Source organism: Cornus florida, unplaced genomic scaffold (genome assembly GCF_030987335.1).
Source record: "Cornus florida cultivar Cherokee Brave unplaced genomic scaffold, ASM3098733v1 CherokeeBrave_3.0.0_Hap2_Chr10, whole genome shotgun sequence".
NCBI classification, from domain to species: domain Eukaryota; kingdom Viridiplantae; phylum Streptophyta; class Magnoliopsida; order Cornales; family Cornaceae; genus Cornus; species Cornus florida.
In genome coordinates, this window is record NW_026775580.1 from 97,999,483 (window position 1) to 98,021,162 (window position 21,680).

Genomic DNA, 21,680 nt, shown 5'->3' on the forward strand with positions numbered 1-21,680 from the left:
TTGAGTTCTTCGATTCTTCTTTGTAGACTACGCATTGTGTCTCCTAATTTTAGTGCTATGTAGCAGTTTCTAAGTGTTGTTTGACAAAATTCTAAGACTTGAACAAGTTGTTCTTTGGGTAAATTGTGCATAAAGTAAACTTTTGGGGGTGAAAATATAATTTCTAATACTAAAGGGTTCAAATAAAATATTTTGACTTTCAGTCCATGTTAATATACCTTTGCTACTACCACCTATATGTAAAATTCCCATAAGTTTAAGGTTAACCACACACCGGTTAGCTGAGGCCGAATCTAAGTCAATCTCTTAGTGACATCTAACAAACAATCCAGAATGCCAAATCCTTCACGTATTAAAAACCCAAATTTTGGACCTCCACATTTTTGGATTGAGGATGTAAATACTGCTTTTCAGTATAACACCATGATCAAAGTTTATTTCAGGCCAAACACTGATAAGACACCATGAACTATATAGTTAACAAACCTAATCCCAAGTAATAACGTTTGGACGTCCATGTTATATATTGTGCGATAGAAAAAAGTTTGACTCTCGCGATAGTGATGGATACTTTTTAGGTGGTTGTTCTAACCATAGAATTGATAAAGTTATGGAAACTATTAATGTCAAAATACATGGAGTCATTCCAAAATCATTATACAATGATGATGACAACATTAAGGTTAATGGGAATAAATGAGATTATTTAAGGTGGGTCTAATTAGATTTTTAATTATCCCCTTTTGAATTTTTGGTATGTAAGACATTCACAAACAAACACCAAAACACTCCACTATTGTCCATAATGGTTACTTGGACCCTAGCTCATACAGCAGGAGAGGGTGATAATAGTTAATACCACTTGAGCTAAAGGATAGAAGTATTAGATTCTAACCATCTATCTGAACATTTAAGCTTCTTAAAACATTCAGAAGAATTTTACCATCAGTAGTTCATGACAAGATTTTATGTAGGACACACTATATGAGAGTCTGGAATTCTCGGAAAAGATTAAGGGTTCTTTTATTTTTGTTTTAGATCTCTGCCCTTCTTCAATTTCATTTTTGTCTACCAATTTCTCTATCTAGGCCGAACAGTCAGTTCTAAGTTCTAACTACTCCTTATCATAAAAAATTAGAGCTCTGTTAATTTTTGTGTAGATTTATGCATTTTGATGCAGATTTGTGCATAGTTTCAATCTAATATATATGTATAAAAACATATATGTAGATTAATGTATAGAGAGATAGGGTGAGTATATGTAATTTTTTTTTATCGTGACAAATAACTCACTCACGTTGTCCCCCATACATGGTGAACCCTCAACACGTTGAAAATTGTCCATCATCACATTATATTTTAAAAGTCTCCTTCAGAGTTAATTCCCTCATGTCAGTGGTAGGAAGTGGTCCATGATCACTTTGTATTTTTGCCTTTCGTTGGCCTGCCTAAAAGAAGAAGACATAGAAATCACTTGACCTCAATTATTTCCCAACCCATCTATATATATATATATATATTTTCCATCCAATTGGAAGGTTGGCAGACACCCACAAGAAAATCCTCCCCAAATTGAGAGGTCACTGTTTTACAAAACGATAACTCTATATCTAAAGCTTAGAAATAACACCATAACCTCTTCTTCTTTTTTCGTACAACACCGTTCAGACAAGTAGTGATTTAAACGTTAGTGTCAAACAATATACGTTTAAGACAATCATAAAATGCAACTAAAAAGATTTTGTTAAATATGGCAACCGTATGCAAAAATCATGGTGGTGGAGAATAGGATCTTAATACTTGCTTTATGGACTGCCCTTGTTAAATCTAAAATAAGTCAAAGCGCAACAATAGCCATAAAAATAATTGATACAGGATTATATGTGCATAATTCACATAAAAACAGCAGAAATATGACAAAAAGATAGTCTACTGATCTGTGTTCTAACAATTTGTATTGAAGAATGCATTTTCTTGCTGATAGATATTCAAGAATGCATTCAAATACACAAAAAGTTTATATGCTAATAAGGCCGCCAGAACAAGTGGTTTGGTTTCTGTTGCTGTGCTTCCTAAAATCATATTTACACATTTTCTCTTAAGTCGCATTTTCTAAGGCTTGCAGTTCATGCTGCTTAACAACTTCTAGTGATCCAAGCTAGTAATAAAAAGAAACACACTATTATCGTATGGCCCAGTTCTCTTAGATCTACGCTGCGATTTCACTCTAACCTAGGAAGCACGAACACGCATAAAAGGGCAAAGAATCCATGTCAGAGGTATTAAAGATTCTATTTGTTTGATGAACATATCAGGACAGTTAGTATAAAGTGGGAAATAATTGACAAATTTGTTCATAGTATGACTTCTAATTTCTCCACTGCAAAGAGTTTTAAGTCGGGCATTTCCATTGGAAATGAAAGGTGGTCATAGAGAAATTCCAAATAATTACAATTTACAGTTCTTTTTTTTTTTTTTTTTTTTTTTTTTTTTTTTTTTTTTTTTTTTTTACTTCCAGCTAGATAAAAAAGCGATTTAGAGTATAAAAAATCAGTAGCTTAATCCTCTAAACGACGACATATGGCTGTTCGGTTTACTTGCGTCCAAGTGGTCAAGCACAATTAGTATCAGGTTCATCTAAAATTGACGTATTTTTCCCCACGGTCTTAGGAGATCTAAAGAACTTCTAACACAAGTAGGATTGACAGATTAAAATAAAGTATATTCCCTTTTGCCCCTTGTTTATAAAATAATCTCAAAAATTAATAAAAGGTTGTGCACATCTGTTGTCAACCATAAATTGTTAAAGAATTCTTAAAGATGTTTGTGCCCATCAAGAGTGGTCTGGCTTGATACTGTCTCTACATGTAAAAAAACTTTTATCTTATGTCAGCTGACTCTTAATCATAAAAATGCATGTGGGGTGCACCAAATTTCTTCAAAGCTGAGAGACATGTTCCAGTGGGGGCCCCTTCTATGAAATAGAACACATTTCCAGTACGGCTTTTATGAACATGAAGATGAGTTGATCACACACGTGGCAAGTTTACTGACGCACATGAAAAATTAGCAGAGAGATGGGGGGTTATAATTCCTCTAAATGGTAATTAAATGCAAAGCTGGAACAAAGATATAATGGTTAATAATACATTTTCGTCAATCACAATTAGTAAAAAGGCAAAAAACATAAAGGTTACTACTTGAAACCGAAATATATCAGAGCAAGTGCTACACAGTGGAACACAGAACAGTAGTTCAAATCAAAGCATATTTAAGGTTTGGTCATACCTGCAATGACATACCATATCTGATCAGAGCATGGCCTGTTCAAGGACACAGTAAGGTATAAGTTGCTAGCAACACTTGAAAAGTCTTTATTCCAGATTAAGGCAATTAAAGTTATATCAGTATACCAGACAAGGGCTTTCAAGACCAATTTAAAAGAATTAAAAACTCCTTTCAATCTAGTATTACGAATTAAACGTTAAGGTTCCTAATGGAAAAAGATCTTTTACTTTGTCATATTATATATCTTTGAACCTATTAGATTCGACAAAATATTCTCTAGACTCCCTCCTGTCTGTGTATCATATATCTAGTAAAATATTGATGTTTATGAGAATGGAAAATCCATTATTACCCCATGCAGACAGTGCATGAACAAAAACATGTCAAATGTGGAAAGCCACTTGAACAACTGCAACAAGGCACCCCTGAAACATGTTCACATGCATCTTGAGAAGCTATTTTACTCCATTGAATGTGCGCTGTGATGGATGTAAGATGAAAGTTATGCCTTGGAGATAGGTGCATTGACAGAATTACTAACCCAAACTCGCAAAAGAACATAATTGCATGGGATCAGATAAAAACATCGGCTTGTGGGGTCCTGAGCCCATTCCTATTTTGGCCACATAATTTGACATGACAAAAAACTAGCCAGCCAAATCTTGTAACTTTCTTAATGTTTCTCTCCACCTGCTCCTACCTCAGGCACTTGGAGGGCTTCGGGACCCGTTTTGGCATCACATTCATTAAAGAGTAAGTCATGGACCTACTTCTAGAAATCAACTTCTCTCACCCCCTCCTTACTACCAAAGAGATCAAACATCAAGCTCGGTGGAGAAATCAAAACAAAAATGAGGGTAAGTCCAAATTCTCTCACTTGGTAAGGCCAAAGCTACCTCCAATTCTTTCTAAATTCATCATTTTATTTCTTCATTGCAGTTACTTTGTTCGACGCATCGTAAATTGAAGCAAAATAGCAATGAACCACTCAAGGACTTTCCCTTCAGTAAGTCCTGTGTTCTTCTTCGCATATTTCCTGCTACGATGTTTTTCTAGGCATGCATCACTTAGAGTAATAGCAGTCATGTTGATGAACAAGCAATCAGAGTCGTACCATAGGTGCATCATTAAACTTTGTTATTGGTTGGTTGTCAGAATAGAGTCCTGCCAAGGATATACAAATCTAGTTTTCAAATAGTAGATCATGGGAAACTTGATAGCTTAGGTGGCTTCCAGGGAAAGACAGCTTCGATCATAGAGGAAGCTTCACAAAACTAAAAACAGAAGTGACCACACAGGACCTTTAGAGTGTAGACTTGGCAACTTCCAATGCCTCATTTTTCAAGCTGGAGTACAAATTTGATATAAACATAAAATAAATCCATAAGAGTCGGTGTTAACAAACCAATGAATAGTGACCCTTGTGCTATACATAAAACAAGCGATAAGTTGCCTCCAATTTTTTGAGACACATTCAAAGAAGCTCAGAAGTGACATTCCTGCAAAATGCACTGGTAAAATCCCCCCCACCGTTAAACCCCACCACCATTTCAATTAGTTTAACATTTTGTGTAAAGGCATTCTTGTATTTGTCTTTCAGGCCAGCCATTATTGGATGATCAACAATACCACCAGAAGTCAAACTATGGCACAAGGCCCCTACACAAAGCACAAAGAGACAATCACCGTGGAAAATCATTCACCAGCCTAGAAGCAGTAAGAGTAGAAGAAGAAGACTACGAAGAAGAAGAATCAGCTGCAATCTCTGAGCTCTTCCATGGCTTCCTTCCCATAGGTACACTTGGTTCAGACACAGTCATAACTGATCCACCAACACCAACATTCCCCATCTTGGATAACATAACTAAAAAGGAAAGTGGAGTAACAGTGGATGAACTGAAGTTAATTAATTGCGAGTTGGAGACAGTTCTAGAGGTTGAAGGTAAAGAAGATGGTTTTAATGAGTCATCTGGGAGAAATAGTCATGTTAGCACTGGGAGAAGCAGTCATGCTAAAACTATTACACTTGGTGGCAAGCCAAACAAAATCACGGAGACCAATGGGAGTGGTACAATAATCTGTTCACTCCAAGGCTGTGTTTCTGGATCAGCAAATGAGTTGCCTGAAATAACAGTGGCAAAGAAGGAACATCGAGTATCACTTGGGGAGCTGTTTCAGAGGACAAGCACGGAAGATAATTTTTCTGGAGCTAAATCTGAAAGAGGAGAAAAGCGAACAGAGAAGGAAACTGGTAAATCTGCTGTGCACTTCATGAAAAAGATGCAGAAGAGAAGAATGTTCCCTGCTTCCTCTCGGATCTCCAGCGTAGCTGCTACTGGAGGAAATGCAGATTCTAATTCAACAGAGACAAAACTGCACAAGGTACATTTACTAGTACCAAATGCTAGATTATCTATGTGGAACTCACAGGATCATTATAAAATCATCTGTATTTTGTTTACAAAAAATACAATGTAAACAAAACTAATCCGATGGTTCACAGCCATCTGATTGTTTATGTTTACATTGAGAGATAGGTTACAAGTTACTACACGTACTTTTAGTCCTTGTATTTGCTTATAATTGAATATTTATAGTCTTTAATATCTTCTAATTAATAAATATGTGTGTGTGTGTGTGTGTGTGTGTGTGTGTGTGTGTGTGTGTGTGTCATCAGTATGACTCACCAGTTGCATCAGTGATTTCACAAGAATCGCAACTGGTTCTGTGAACTTAAATTGATTTTTCAAATCATAGGTGTAGAGAGAACTGAAAACCGTAGAAAGTCTCTACTATTAATTGTTAAGAATCAACTGCCTTTAAAAGCTTAAATCACTAACACAATACCAGTGCAAAAAATAAATAATAAATAATAAATAATCATAATTTCAATTTTTATATCCGCCTAATAATTATAGATTTCAGGTAGGCAGTAAAATTCAAGCTTGGGCCCCTTGCATGCTCTAATACCGTGTCACTAATCAAATGCTCTATAAGTATAAGGTAAAGCTTCTAGAGCATTTGGTCATAAACACTGATAATAAAACTTGTTTCAAAGCATATCATGAGCACATTACCCCAGTCATGCAGAATTCTGCCAATGGACCCACAATTAAAAGCAAAAAAATAGTCTCCATTTGATTGATGACACAACCCATTAGATAAACCAATTTGAAATATCTGCAGTGCTTCACATATTTTATGTAGAAAAATAAGAAATAATAAGCCTTTCAAAGTATTTTACTGAATTTGATCCTACATGTATCTAAATGTCCAGTTAAATTTCCTTATTCCATGATCTGGGGCTTGCAGATCTTACATATGTTCCGCAGGAAAGTCCATCCTGAAAGTTCGACAGGTATTCAAAATTACGAAATGTCCAAAAAAGAGATCACGTACAACTTCAACTATGAAGAGGGGTGTGCCAATGGAGATCAATTTTCTCCAGATGAAGATATCATAATAATTCCTCACAGAGCCATCTCAAAAGTGAGCATACGATGCTTCAAGAGCCAGTCTAACCCACCCCAAGTCACACTCAGTGGGAGCGATTCAAATGGAAACAGGGAATGTTGGATCAATACCGATGCAGACTGTAAGTATAAATATGCACCATACCCCGAATCCACTATAGAATTTTCATTGGCTGTTCCATGACTTTATGGTAATTATAATTTGAATGCGCAGAACCTACAGTGTGGTCCACATAGATGTTTGCATTTACAAAATCATTTTTGGTTTGACAATGATGTAATTCTGCCTTTTCTAGTCTTAATTAGTACAAAAAAAAGAGACCTCCTATTTGGCCCTGTTCTAGTCTTGCATTCTTATATCTATAATTTCACAAAAAAAAAAAAAAAAAAAAAAAAGAAGTGACTATATAACTACTTGTGGAGCACTAATGTGACTAAATTATTATAGTATATATTTTCCTACATAGAGTGTAGTGTGTTCATTGCAATTCCTAACATTTTGGTAATTGACCTTACCTATTTCCATTGTTTGCTTTGTAGACTTGGTGTTGGAGCTCTAGGAGGCAGGAAGAAGAGCTGATCATCTGGTTTGCTACCAATATCTGAGTGCCGAGCGGTGATGTCACAATGAGCATGAGAGGAAAATAATAACAAAAGAGGTCCTCCTCTTAATATTATGAGTAATCTATGTAAAAACTAAGGTCTACTCCTTGGTAGTAGACATGACTCGGTAATAATGGGAGCAAAAGTTACATATTGAAATTATTATTAACTTGATTTTCTCGTGAACTACTAATCATTTCTTTTCTAGGCATATGAACAATTTTAGGCAAACAATCAGAAAGGAACAACTAAGAAAGCCAACTAACTGTTTGTACTTAGTACCCATCTCGACCGACAGACCATACAAGTTACCTTTCTGAAAGAGTTGTGGAAATTGGAAGCTGTGGACCACTTTGAGCCAAACAATCTTCATTTTCTTTAGCTTTTATTTTTTTCTTTACACACACACACAAAAAGAAAAAAGAATGAATAGCTGAGAAATGGTAAATGAACACAATGTCTTAACAGTGACTATTACAAGTGATTTTCTGAACAAAATCTTTGAGAATGGTAAATGAACACGGAAAAAATGAGAAGAACATAGGAGAAACCAAATTTTTTTAAGGTATATAAATTCGCATAACACTGACTTTTCCATCCAAATTTTCCATGATGTTATAGAAATCATTGTCAGCAACCTATATTAAAATTATCCAAGTGTAAATTGAGAGATAAAAATCACACTCACAATTATGAGCAATATGCTCATCAAATATCAACAAAATAAATATTTTAATTTCAAATAAAATGTGAAATACAAGATGTAAGCAGTTTTATACAAACAAATGTCAACTTGATGTCATCGTTTTATGCAAGCCAAAAGGCAACAGTAGGTTTATGGCTCACTTTGAACATTCATAGATAACCTAATCTGATAGCAATCAATTCAGATGACAGAGTAATAAGCATCAATCAACCAAAGGATAAAATTAAAGCCTGATATATACACACACACTGACACACATACAAATTCACATACCAATTTTTGTTTTATATTAGATTGCAATGCCTCTGGATATGCAGTCGTAGTGTAGAAATTATGTATAAACACACTTTTATACACACAGCATTATATGTTTTACAATAGACTTGCCTGGAGAATGAAGTGCCGATGATTTAGGGTTCGAGAATTCTCCACCACACTGCTCGCATTCACGAACGGTGAGTAATTTGGTTCTTGATTTGTTGCTTTTGTGTTCCTTTTAGATAATAATAATTCCTCACAATGTGGGCATTACGATTTTGAATTTGGTTGTCGTTTTGGTTTGGATTTTGGTGCGCATTTCAAAAGGGAAATTTGTTTAGATAATGGCGGGTAAAGCCTACAGAGGTGGATTTGGGCTTCCAACCACAACGGTTCGTAAAAATGGATAATCTTATATGAGTAACAAAAAAGAATTTTCAAATTAATATAAAATTTAAATGTGATTGGTCATTCTTATCACTTGTTAAATAATTAATTTTTAAAAACGGTTTAGTAAATGAGATAAATAAAAACAGGTTAGATTTAGTACTTATTTGAAATTAATTTTTTGATCTACTTGTCATTATTCATCTTATATTCTACCAATTCTTTGTACATCTCTAGCGGCAATCATCACACAAGCAAACACTGAGTTAAAATTAATCAGGTTAATAGTTTTAGAGATGCATGCATGATGCTAGCCCAACATTAATCCCGTATTATTAGGGTTGTTTGGTTCGTGTTTGAAATTGATCAACATTATTTTTTCATGAAATGGTCTTAGCAGGTTTTTTTTTTTTTTTTTTTTTTTTCTGACTGAGAATTATATTAACTATAAATAAAACAGGTACAACATAATTTTTTTCTTTTTTTTTCTTTTTTTTTTTTTTGGGTAATTCATAACTTATCGATACCCAATAGTCTAATTTTTAAAAAAAAAAATTCAAAACTTATTGGCAAGTATATCACTGCTCTATATTTTTTATTGTTTGGACAAATAATTGGGTGTCCCAAGTATATCACATTGTTTTTAGACAGATAATCAAATACATTAATATGTTTGAAAGCATTAAATTGGTCTTGAATTTACAATTAAAAAAAAATTACTTCAAAGTTGAAACTAACTTTTCTGCAATTATAATTCAAGTTTCAAAGCATCAATAATTCCAAACGCAACATAGGCATCGACATATATATCATTGCTCAAATTTTATTGTTTAACCTTTATCCTCCTCTTAAAAACTAAGTTCGAGGGAAAAGAAAAAAAAATATATATATATATATATATATGTGTGTGTGTGTGTCTTCCGTTTTTGAACTTTGGCTTGGAGAAATGCCTCCTTATTTTTTTCGGAAACTTAGAATGTTTTCCTTTATCTGTAGATTTTACGGGGAATTTTCCCCGTAAAATCTCTATACCTTCCGCAGAAAATCTCTATACCTTCCACAAGAAAAAATGCTTCATGTGTGTCAACATTCTAACTAGGCGGTAATTGGTCAAACTGGGTTGGAATTGGCAGTCAAAGATAAGGTTTGTCCGTACCTAGGCACGTACGTCATTAGTGACGTGGCTCCATTGCTGATTTGGTCAATATTATAGTACTAAGAATCCAACATATATATATATATATATATATATATATATATACTCAGCTTAATTTTAATCAGTCTAATGTAAAGAAATTCACAAAATCATATATATACATCAAGAAGATATATGAATAGATATGCATATGAATAAATAAATAGTAAATGGTTTACATATATGGTCATGGTTTTATTTTCTTCGTTCAACCTGTCAAAGCTGGCTATGAGCTTGACTATAATGCTTTGCAAATTCCATGAATCAGAAGCTTCTTTAATTACTATATTAATTACATGTACAATTATGTATCCTTTGACTGCCAAACACTTACATATATATATATATAATTTCGGATCAGGCTTTGTTCAAAAATCCAAGTTTCTTAAATAACATTAATGACAACACTCTTTGGTTTGAGAGTTTGAGTTGAGAATTGAATGTGTACGGTATTGCTAGGTCTGTACAACTGACTGAAATATATATATATATAGATATAGAGGGAGATAAATGAATATATAATTTTTAGTTTTTGCTTCTGTATCTTCAAATGCTGATGGAGTCACTTACCTTCAATGGCCACCACTAATTATTTTTTATTTTAGTGTGGAAAAAGTCGTGGCTGCTATGTGCAAATTCAATTTTTTATAACTACTAATTAATTATAGTAATACATACACCAAAATAACATTTTATTAAAAAAAATTGGAAGTTGAATGCACCAAAATAGCATTCGTAGACCTACAATTCTACCAATTAACTCGTGAGATGGAAAGATATTACAATATATATATATATATATATATATATATATATATATATGTATATTTATACATATAAGTAAATGCTTGAAAATTCCATGGAGTTTAATTGAGAGACGTACACCTCCTATCCTAGTCTATTGATCCAGACCTGATGGTGTGAATATGTGAGACTGTTTCCATGCTACTTAATCTTTTTTCCTCATGAAGAGTAGCTTCGATCGATTCTACAAAATTATGGATATATATATATATATATATATATATATATATATATATATATATATATCAAGGTATTGCAAAGAAGTTGGAGAGAAATGTCAAATGGTCTTGTCTCTTATTTGATAAGTCAATCACATACATTTCTATTGTCCTGTTTTTGGATTTAAATCTTTAAATTTTCATCTAGAAGGAAAAGTAAATATTGATAAAAAGAATGTTGAAATTAATCAAATTGATATATATATATATATATCAAGGTATTGCAAAGAAGTTGGAGAGAAATGTCAAATGGTCTTGTCTCTTATTTGATAAGTCAATCACATACATTTCTATTGTCCTGTTTTTGGATTTAAATCTTTAAATTTTCATCTAGAAGGAAAAGTAAATATTGATAAAAAGAATGTTGAAATTAATCAAATTGATAATAGACTATATACAGTGACTCTACACTTATTCATAGCTTGAGGCTTGAACCGTCATTTCCATACACACAAATACATACATACATATATATATATAGATATACACACATATACACATGCCTGAATGTATAGATTCTTCAAAATTTAATAAAACAGTGGGCGCGGATGAAAGTGGATTTGACAATACTTAACACCGCCAACATTTTCTTGGGCACGTTTTGCACTGTAAAATCCTTGGGTTCCAAAAGAGAAAATCATAAATTACAAAGAGAAATGATAAATACACTAATTTTTTTTTATAAATGCATTCTTTTTTATTTTTCAAATTTAATTTTTTTAAATTAAATGATGTAAATGTCTCTTATACTTAATTCTCATTACAAAGGAACACAACCTTATTGATCCATTCACAAAAGATTTATCGATCAAGATATTTAATCGTCATATGGAAAACATGAGAGTTAGATGTGATTCGAATTGGCTAGAAGGACAAGTGGGAGCTGTTGGGATATGTGTGCCCTAGCATGTCAAATTCTTATTTGAATTGTAAAAGTCGTGGTTCCATATCTAAATATTATTATTAAGGCATTATACAGTTGGTGAATGGAATGTATTATTTTTCTGGTTCATTATGGAATTGATTGTATCCACGTAATTACAAAATATATTTATATATGTATGTAATGGCAATTAATACTAAGTTATAAATTAGTAATCATAAATGGTTCAAAGTTGGTAATTATATATGGACTTTTAATTAACTAAGACTTGAACCGAATCCATGATAGGTTGAGATATATTGCTAAAGCCGTCGTATGCAATTATTCTCTATCATAGTCATGATTTTTGACTCTCAAGCATGAGAGAGGTATAGATTCGTTTATTAATTAATAATTACTTTGATTTGTTCGGTGGATACTTCGAAGTCCTTAAACCGACACTTTGGGTAATTACGTAATTAATAGTTAGAGGGTTATATTATCAATATTTGCATCAGTTCTACTTGTATTTATTTTGTATTGATTATAGTTGATCACAAATTAAATTTGAAGGTCTTCGTATGTTTTAGACAAAATATTTTCTATATATTTATTTAGTAAATTATTATTTTTGTCAAACAAATTTTTATTGTGATCAAGTCAGAAATAATCAAAGGTAACAAAATAATTATATTAATTATGTTGTCGGATTAATGGCTTTATAATCCGATAAATAATTATGCATAGAGGGGTCAAAGTACAACATTAACTTAGAGATATTTACTATTTAATTGGAGTGCAATTAAATTCTTTTAGTAAAGTAGAAATTAATTTATGAATTAATTGAATTGGGTCCATAGTTTAATGGACCAAACCAATTATTAATTTATAATAGCCAAGAAAATAATAAGCCCAAATAATTCTCACCCATAACCCAAGTTGATATTGGAATCCTATTAGAATTGAGATATGGTAATTAGAGATTGAAAAGGATTTATTGTTTCCTTTTCTTATCTTTATTTTGCCTATATATATATGGGTCCATGTATATTTTTAGGTGAACTTTTGGAAGAAAAAGAAATATATTTTCTCTCCCTAATTTTTAGGGTTTGCTTTCTCTTTTAAAGGAGGTTACCACAAGCCTTGCCTCTAAGGTTATTCATCGAGGTATATTGGTGATTCCTAAAGGGAAGATTACTATCAAGAAGAAGAAGAAATGATCTTACTAAGGGATCTATAATAAATGAGAACATTCACTTTAGAGGAAAGATTTAAAGGTTTACTCAGACATTTAATATAAGTATTCAATTTATTAATTGAATGATATATCATATTTTATTTTTTTTGTATAAAACTTGTCTCTATGTGATGAATCAAGATCTATGAATGAAAATCCCTCAAAAAGTTTTTAAAACTTGTTTATGGAAGGATATATTGATATATATAGGTATATATATGTGTGTGTGTGTGTGTGTAATATAATATATGTTTATAGATATATATTATTTAAACATTATTATTTTATTTGATGGTCCTAGTTGGAATAGGATTTGAATTTTAATGGGTATAAATATACACATAAGGTTTTAGGGTTAAAAGCTTACACATTAGAAAAATAAGAGAAACACGGAGAGAGAGAAAAAAAGAGAAGGCCGACAAAGAGGAGGCCGGATTAAAGAAAGAGGACATCAGAATTGAAAGAGACAATTAAAACTTGAAGCATTAGTTTCGTTTCAAAAATTTCAGATGAGTTCTTCTCTAACTTTCTTCTTAGAACTCATAAGGATTTCACCTTGATTGGAACGGATTAATTAAGAGCTTGAATTATTATATTTTATTTTTAAAAAAACTTTGGATTTTGAATTGTTAGACGTATATGTTGTATTTATTTAAAATCAACTAATATGCATGATCTGTGACCCCATAGGTTAATTAGAGTTTATATAATTTCTGAGAATTTTTTGTAATTTTTGGGAATTTTCTATAATTTTTCTGGAATTTTTATGAGTTTGTTTTATATATTTTTTAATTTTTTAGAAATTATTTTATAGTAATTTTGGTCTTAAATAATATAACTGATGCTACTGGAGGCTTAATAGAAAATCGGCGTGCTTATAAGAGGGGGAAATTTTGTGCGACGCGGCACATAGAGTTACGGTGCGCCCCAAATCAGGACCATTGGATGGTCCTGATGAGCAATGGAATGCTCTGGTGTGGGCGTGTGCATGGCAGGGCAGTACACATGCTGATCTGGGTCGTTGGGTGAGGTTGATAGATGGAAGATAATCCGGTGTGGTGCGGGTCCATGGATTTTAGTGCATAATTGATCTGGACCATGGATTAGGTCCGGTCAACAATAGATTAATCTGGTGTGGGCGAGTGCACCGGAACACATAGAAGCAGCCAACCAGAGCAAGCCAACACACGCAGAAAGTGGATCAGGCGCGTGCAGGCACATTGACGCTCCTGCCAGTGAATGATGGCGCGTGGAAGGGCGTGCAGAAAGTGTGGGAGCGTTTGGCAGTGCATGGGCACGCGTGAGGAAGTGTTTGGGGTCCCGATAAGGTCCTGTGATGTCCGGTGAATATCCAGAATTTATTTTAAGCTTGTTAGGGTTGAAATTAACCATTAAAGAGCGTATTCTTGGTGTTCTGAGAGTCTTAGAGTGTTACTAAGATATTTAATATCATTTAATTGGCGTAAATATAATTAATTAAATATTTTGCCATGGAATGAAGTGTGTGTATGTGTGTGTGTGTGTGTGTATAGTTATAGATGTGTATATATGTGGTTGATTTAATTTATGATTCGTATAGAATGAGGTATATATATACATATTTACTTATATATATGTGTATATGATTTTAAATAATCAAAGATTATTAAGGAATGTATTATACACATATATACATATTAAATAATATATGTGTATATGTATATATTATTTAAGATGATTATTATTATTATTCTTATTTGATATATCTGGATAGGCTGGTTAGTAAATTTGTGATATGCTTCTAATTTGCATGAGATGTTTATGTATGATAGTTATCATTGAGTCTAAAGTTGGTACATGGTTAAATTGTAGGCATGAATGGGTTGTCATGTGTGTAAATATAATGCCTAAATATTTGTATGAATAAATACATACATATAAAGCAATGAATGAGTTACTAATTTAAAGGTGAAAATAAATATACTTAAGGAGGCATGTCCGACTTGCCAATATATAAATAAATATATTTTTAATGGCATGATTGATTTGCCAATGTATAAATCAATATACTTAGGGAGACATGCTTGATTTGTCAATGTATAAATAAATATAGTTAAGGAGGTATGGTTGAGTTGCTAATAAATAAATAAATATATTCATAATAGCATGGTTGAATTGATAAAGCATAATTAAATTGCTATGTGTATTAGATGATTAAAATTCATCTATGGATACTATATGTATAAGTTGGAATATGATTAAATATTATTAAATTAGAATAATCTAGTAGTTACATGTTAGTATATTATTTTTTATATATTAATAAAATAGTATTGGTAGAGATATGGATGATTTGTCAAAGCTAATATATTGGCTGTATGATTTAAATGATTAAATTCAATATTTGATGAAAGCTGAAAAGTACACATTTAAACCCCTTAAGCTTGAGTATTCTAGGACATTTATCTATCTTATTTATCCGTTTTAGTACTTATTTGTGTTTTTATCTATTTCAGGTCAATAATGTTAAAATGGGCTAAAAATGAGTTCTTAAGGCCTTTTTGGAGTCAAACGAAGTCTTAGCGATAATCCAGAGCAAAAAGAGGCTGATTTGGAGCAAAAAGAAGCTGATACTGAAAAGCTGAAAAGTTGGATGGATCGCAGAAAAAGTTGGATCGATCGAACTTTTAGTTGGATCGATCAGAAAAGTTGGATCGATCGAAAAATAAGTTGGATCGATCGAAAATAAGTTGAATCGATCGAACTGGACATGCTGGCAGCAAGCTGTCACTATTTCCGTGCGCGCCCAAAAGTTCACCTACCAAAAAGTTGCGGGATTAGATATTTTTGGGCATATATTCTAGACTTAGTGACTAAGAAAAGGACCTTCTATATAAAGGGAAGTAACCCATTTGTAAAAGGGGATTCTTTAGGCTTTTTATCATTTTTATTTTCTACATTGTAATTTTTATTTCTCTCTCTAGAAAAGTTAGAGATTAGGGTTAGAAGAAAAGAGAGAAGTGGAGGCACATCTCAAGAACACATCTCTAAATCCACTATCTCTCCATCTCTAGAGCTTCAAAGAAGAAGAAGAAGATGGAGCCATGTTTGGAGCTTGATCCCATGACTACATCCACCTCCTCCATGATTGACTAGATCTACACTTAGGGCTTGGATGAGCCCTAAGTCTTGTGTAATCTAAACCCTTGTATTTCTATTTTTGGGGATTTATATATATATTGTTGTGATTAGTGTTCTAGCCTTGTGAATTTCATGAATCTTGGTATATTTCTATGATTTCCATGGTCTAATTCTTCCTATTAATTCTCTAGTTTATTTACATGTCTATGTGTTATTAAATTAGGAATTATGTCTCACATGATTCATATGGGTTAATTCTTCCATTGATTCTCTATTTTAATTACATGTTGTCTTATGTGTGATTATTTGGGGAATTGATCTCTACACTAGTTTTTCTATATTAATTGCATGTCTATGTGTGGTTAATTGAGAATCTAGTGATGGCTAGACATTAGTGCTTAATGGAATGCTCTTGTTATGTCTTTTGATGGTTCATACTTATTCCTTGATGGATTGTACCTCTCCCTTAGTTTATTTTCATGCTAGTAGTGTAGTTGTAGTGTAGTGTTAGATGGGGGAGACAATTCATGCTTGTTCTTTGATGTTCCATGTTTTTGAATGCAAGAAGCACATACTCTAATATTGTGGTGTAATGAAATTTTGAGCTTAATGTAGGATTAATGACTTGTTATGATGTATTGTATCTTTCACATGTGTTTAAACAATATATTCCTCTCCCAATAGATATATTGTGGCCTCTCACATGATGTTTAAACAATACATGTTTAACTAAGTCATCCTTGTGAATTATTTGGACTATGAGCTTAATGAAAGGTTTAATAACTTGATTTGATATTTTGTTCTCTTCACATGTTGTCTAGACAATATATTCCTCTTCCAATAGATATATTGTAGCCTTTCACATGTTGTTTAGACATTATACACTTGTTGAGTCACCTTTGCTAGTCGAACCAATTTTGTTCACAACAATGTATTCCCCATTAATGGAAAGCAAGTGGTTAATTACATGAGCTTAGTGGTGATTCTAACACCCTAAGTCCTCTCTTCTCATCTCTTAAATCCCTATCTCTACTTAGTTTTATTTTTATTGCATTTTAATTAATTCTTTTCTAGAAGTAATCAACCAACCCAACTCTTTTTTGCAATCATTTGGTACGCTAGAGTCGAAGTTGAAATTCCAACACGTATAATCCCTTAGGACGATCCCTACTCACTCTTGCTACGTTAGTAGTGGTGTTGGTAGTGGTTTTTATAAATTTAAATTTGACATAAAGGGCTTTTCTTGAACCACACATTCACTACATTTAGTTTGGCGTATTGGAACGGCCGTCGTCAGATTTTGGCACCGTTGCCGAGGATTAACGGTTTTGTTGGAATTAAACTAGACAATAGTGTTCATTAGATTGCTTCTATTTTTATTTTATTTTCCATTGTATATTCTTTTCTCTTTATTCTCATTATTATTTGTTCAATTAGGTACTTGACTACAAGGAAGGCGAACTTTGGAACTTAAAGCAATCATTGGAGCTTAAAAGCTAAATTTGGAGTTGAAGTGCTAAAGGACCATTGTGAGCAATTCTTGGCACTCTTGTATTTTAATTGTTTCACTTCTTTGTATGCGTGTGATAGCTCTTGTTGAGGCTCATTTTATTGCTAAATTTTTGTCCAAGCATAGGCCCTTGTTGAGGCCAATTTTTTCTTGCATTTGGGTTTTAATTGTGAATGGAGGAATTGTTTGATCCAAGTTTGGGGGGGAATTACATCCCTTCACCTTATGCTCCTCTATCACATTTTAATCCTTATGAGATTGAGTCTAATTCATTTCATACATCATCTTATTATGGACTTGATCACTCATTTAATCCTTCTTATGACTATTGCCCTCCACCACCATTTTATGATGAATCAATTCCACCACCTTCTAAGTACTCACCCGGATTTGAAGAAAAAGTGTTAGCTTTACTTGATGTGCATATTTCACACACTTCACTTATTAATTCTCATTCTCAAACTTTAGCCAACTTAGAAGCTCAAGTTGAGCAAATTACAAATACTCTTTCTCATCAAGAGGAGGAGGAAGAGGCAAATGAAAAAATGGCAAGAACTTCAATGTATATAGATGAGGATGATGAGAGTAAGGAGAATGAAACAAGTGAGATAATGCCTAGCACTCTATCTTGTATAGAGGAGGAAGTGGCAAGTGAGTTAGTGGCTAATCCAATAGAACATAACATGATTAATGAGGACTTTCCTTGTTTTGATTATGATTTTATCTCGGACATGGCTACTCTAAAGAGTGAGGAGATGTTGACCACACTTGAGGTAGGAGAGAAGGAGGAGGAACTTGTTGAAGAAGGCCTTCCTTCTATTATCTCTAATGACCCTCTTGAGGAGTGTCTTTTGGAAATGTATAAAAATTATGGTTTTGACTTTCAAAGCTCCAAAAATGAAGTGAACTCTCTAATGGACTCCTTAGCTTACTTAGAATGTGAGGAAATGGTAATTTATGAGGAAGAGAAGAGGGATGAAGAGAGGGTGTTTCTTATTAATCTAAATGAGTCTTTGAAAGACAATGCCTCACCAATTATCAATATGGATGATCATTTGAATGTGTTTCAAGAACACAACAAAGAGGCAAGCCTAACCATGATTGATTTTGTTTTCAAGACCGTGGATGAAAGGAACAATATCATCTCTTTTATTTCTTTTTAAGTCATTCTTTTGGAGGATGATTTATTGTCATAAGTGGGACATTAAATGAGAAAAGTGAAAAGAGGGTCAATAAGGATGTTTCATATCCAGTTTTTGATTCATTTGATTAGTGAGTTGACCTAACGTCTTGCTAGAGACGTTAAACACTAGTATTCGTATAGTTTCACAACTCTATTCCTCCCTCATTTCTTTTTATTTTTCATTCTTGTGTACATTCTTCCATCTATTTTTCAAATTTTCATTCTTGTTACCATCATTGGGGCTTAGCATAAGATTTTCTGCACTTTCAGTTCAAAATTGGGCATTTGGTGCCAGTTCGATCAATCACAAGAGCACATTCGATCGATCGAACTGTTCTTCGATCGATCCAACTATGGATTCGATCGATCGAACTCTACATGAGTCCCAACACTTAGAAAAATTTTGGACCTGCATCCAAATTCCAAAATGCATGCTCTCGGGATCTCCAAATTTTCAAAAGTTCGATCAATCGTAAACCATTTCGATCGATCGAACTACCTTTCGATCGATCCAACATGTGGTTCAATCGATCATGAGTCCCAACACTTAGAAAAATTTTCAGGCCTCATCCATTTTTCAAAAATGTATGCTCTCGGGATCTCCAAAATTTTACATGTTCGATCGATCGAATTTCATCTCGGATCGATCACAGCTATTTTCGATCGATCGAACTTCATCTTCGATCGATCACAACTTTGCCCCTTTGACTCTTTCACTTGTTGACTTTTTCCTTTTTCTATTTTTATTTTATTTTATTTTATTTTTTATTTTATTTCATTTAGTTACCTCTCTTTCTTGACTAAAAAAAAAAAAAGAAGAGAAGTTTTTGGAAATTTGTTAAAAACACAAAAATATTTTTGTTAATTTTATTTTATTTTCAAAAATTCCAAAAAGATTTTTATTTTATTTTCATTTTTACTTTTATTTCCAAGCTTTATTTTTATTTTTATTTCAAATATTTAAAATTAAAAAAAAAAATCAAATCCCAAAAACATTTTTCTTTTATTTTATTTCCTTTTATCTTATTTCCAAAAATTCAAAAATATTTTGTTTAACTTTAATTTTTAATTCTTCTAATTTATCAAAAAAAAAAAAAAAATCTTTGCATTCCTTATTTTCTTACATTTTTATTTACTTGCCTTTTTATTTTTATTTGTGTCCATATTTGTTTTGTCTAAAAAAATAAAAAAATAATAAAAAAGACGGTTTTTCAAAGAAGCATTCCGTCTTCCTAGAGACGTTAAACTTAGCACTCATTTTGCATATTTCTTACATTTTTCATTTTTCTTTGCATGTTTTCACATATATATTTAAAAAAAAAAATGAAAAAGAAAAAGTAAGAAAATTTTGTATATACTTGCATTGTACATATTCTTTCCATTTTTTTTTGTATTGTACATGTTCCTTTTCATTTCTTGCATTGCACATATTGTTTTTCATTTCTTACATTGTACATATTCTTTCATTACATTTTGCCTTATTTAATTTTTTTTTTTATATTTTGTTCATGCATTTTATTCTTTGTTTTCTTGCATTTTGTATATACTTGCTTTCATTAAATGAAAAATATAAAAAGATTCATCATTGTGCCCTTATGTGTAGTCATGCATACTTTATGCTTTAGTTAGGGCTTGATCTTATATCTCTCTTGCATCATGTGTTACATTACCTTAGAATGCTTGATTTGATTATTTTTATCCCATTTGATATTTGATGTGAGTTTGCTAGTGTGGTTATTCAAGTAGGTTGTTGATTCCAAGTTTGGGGGAGACGTCTTTCGAATTGGATCATGACCGAGTTTCATGTCTACACCACCACGGTATACTCTTTCCATCTTTTCCATTGTTCTCATTGCACATTGAGGACAATGTGCGGTTTAAGTTTGGGGGTAAGGCGTCTTGTTGCATTTTACTTAAGATTTGAGCTTTAAATGCATGATTGAGATTTGAGATTGATGTTAGCTATGATTTTGATCTTTTGAGGACTATATTGCTTAAAATTTAAAAATTGTTTGACTTGAGAGTCCAATACTCCTTGTATGCCTTGAGGATGCCATTTAGGAGTAAATTTTTCAAAAGATTGATATCCTACTTGCATTTGTGGTCCACATCATCCTGAATTTGTGATTGTTTTGAGATTCATTCTAGGATTCTACACTAGCACCGGTGTACGCTAGCATTCAATTGTGGGGTACATGCTTTGTTGATTATTGAATTGGTTATATCCCAATTGAGCTAGTAGTGCATTGAAAGCTTTCATTCTCGATAAAGGTGGCTAACAACCCCTTTTCATTGAGTAGCCGGGATTCTTGCCTCATTAAGCAGTGAACTTCTCGCGCCGAAAGGTGGAGGGCCCAAACTCTAGGTTAATAATTGATTAAAAAAAAAAAAAAAAAAAAAAAAAAAAAAAAAAAAAAAAAAGAGAAAAAGTTGCAAAAGTAATAAAAGTGAGGACTTCTCCCAAAAGGTGAGAAGTAGGAAATGATTAGATGGTTGTTGTCTTGATTTGTAGCCTAGTTGATTTGAGTTTGTAAGTCCGTAGAGGTGTCTTAACACCTAATGCCCTAAAGCCATCTGGTTTAGGAGTCATTGACCTAAAGCTCGCTACATGAATCTTCTAGAAAGCTTAAGAGATCAACACATTGCACAATATTTCCATCTTTGATCCTCAATTAAAAAATAAAAATTAAAAAAAAGAAAAAAAAAAGAAGAAAAAGAGTGAAAAGAATAAGCGCACCTAGAACAATAAAGCTTTAGTAAAAGGTCCACTCTCTTATCTTGATGATCGGTACTAGATTTGTGTGCTAGTTTGAGGGTAAGGATGTGATTACTTCTC

At 32.6% G+C, this 21,680-nt stretch overlaps 1 protein-coding gene across 1 annotated transcript in view; it reads left to right on the forward strand.

The window, feature by feature from the left end:
• The first annotated feature begins 4,139 nt into the window (after positions 1–4,139).
• The window catches only part of LOC132278210 (protein LAZY 1-like), a 41,817-nt gene continuing 24,276 nt past the window's right edge, over positions 4,140–21,680 (forward strand). The window contains exons 1-5 of the mRNA XM_059780018.1: positions 4,140–4,145; positions 4,228–4,294; positions 4,889–5,670; positions 6,601–6,883; positions 8,571–8,679. Coding sequence (XP_059636001.1) covers positions 4,140–4,145; positions 4,228–4,294; positions 4,889–5,670; positions 6,601–6,883; positions 8,571–8,679 — 1,247 coding nt within the window. The remainder of the gene's footprint in view (positions 4,146–4,227; positions 4,295–4,888; positions 5,671–6,600; positions 6,884–8,570; positions 8,680–21,680) is intronic.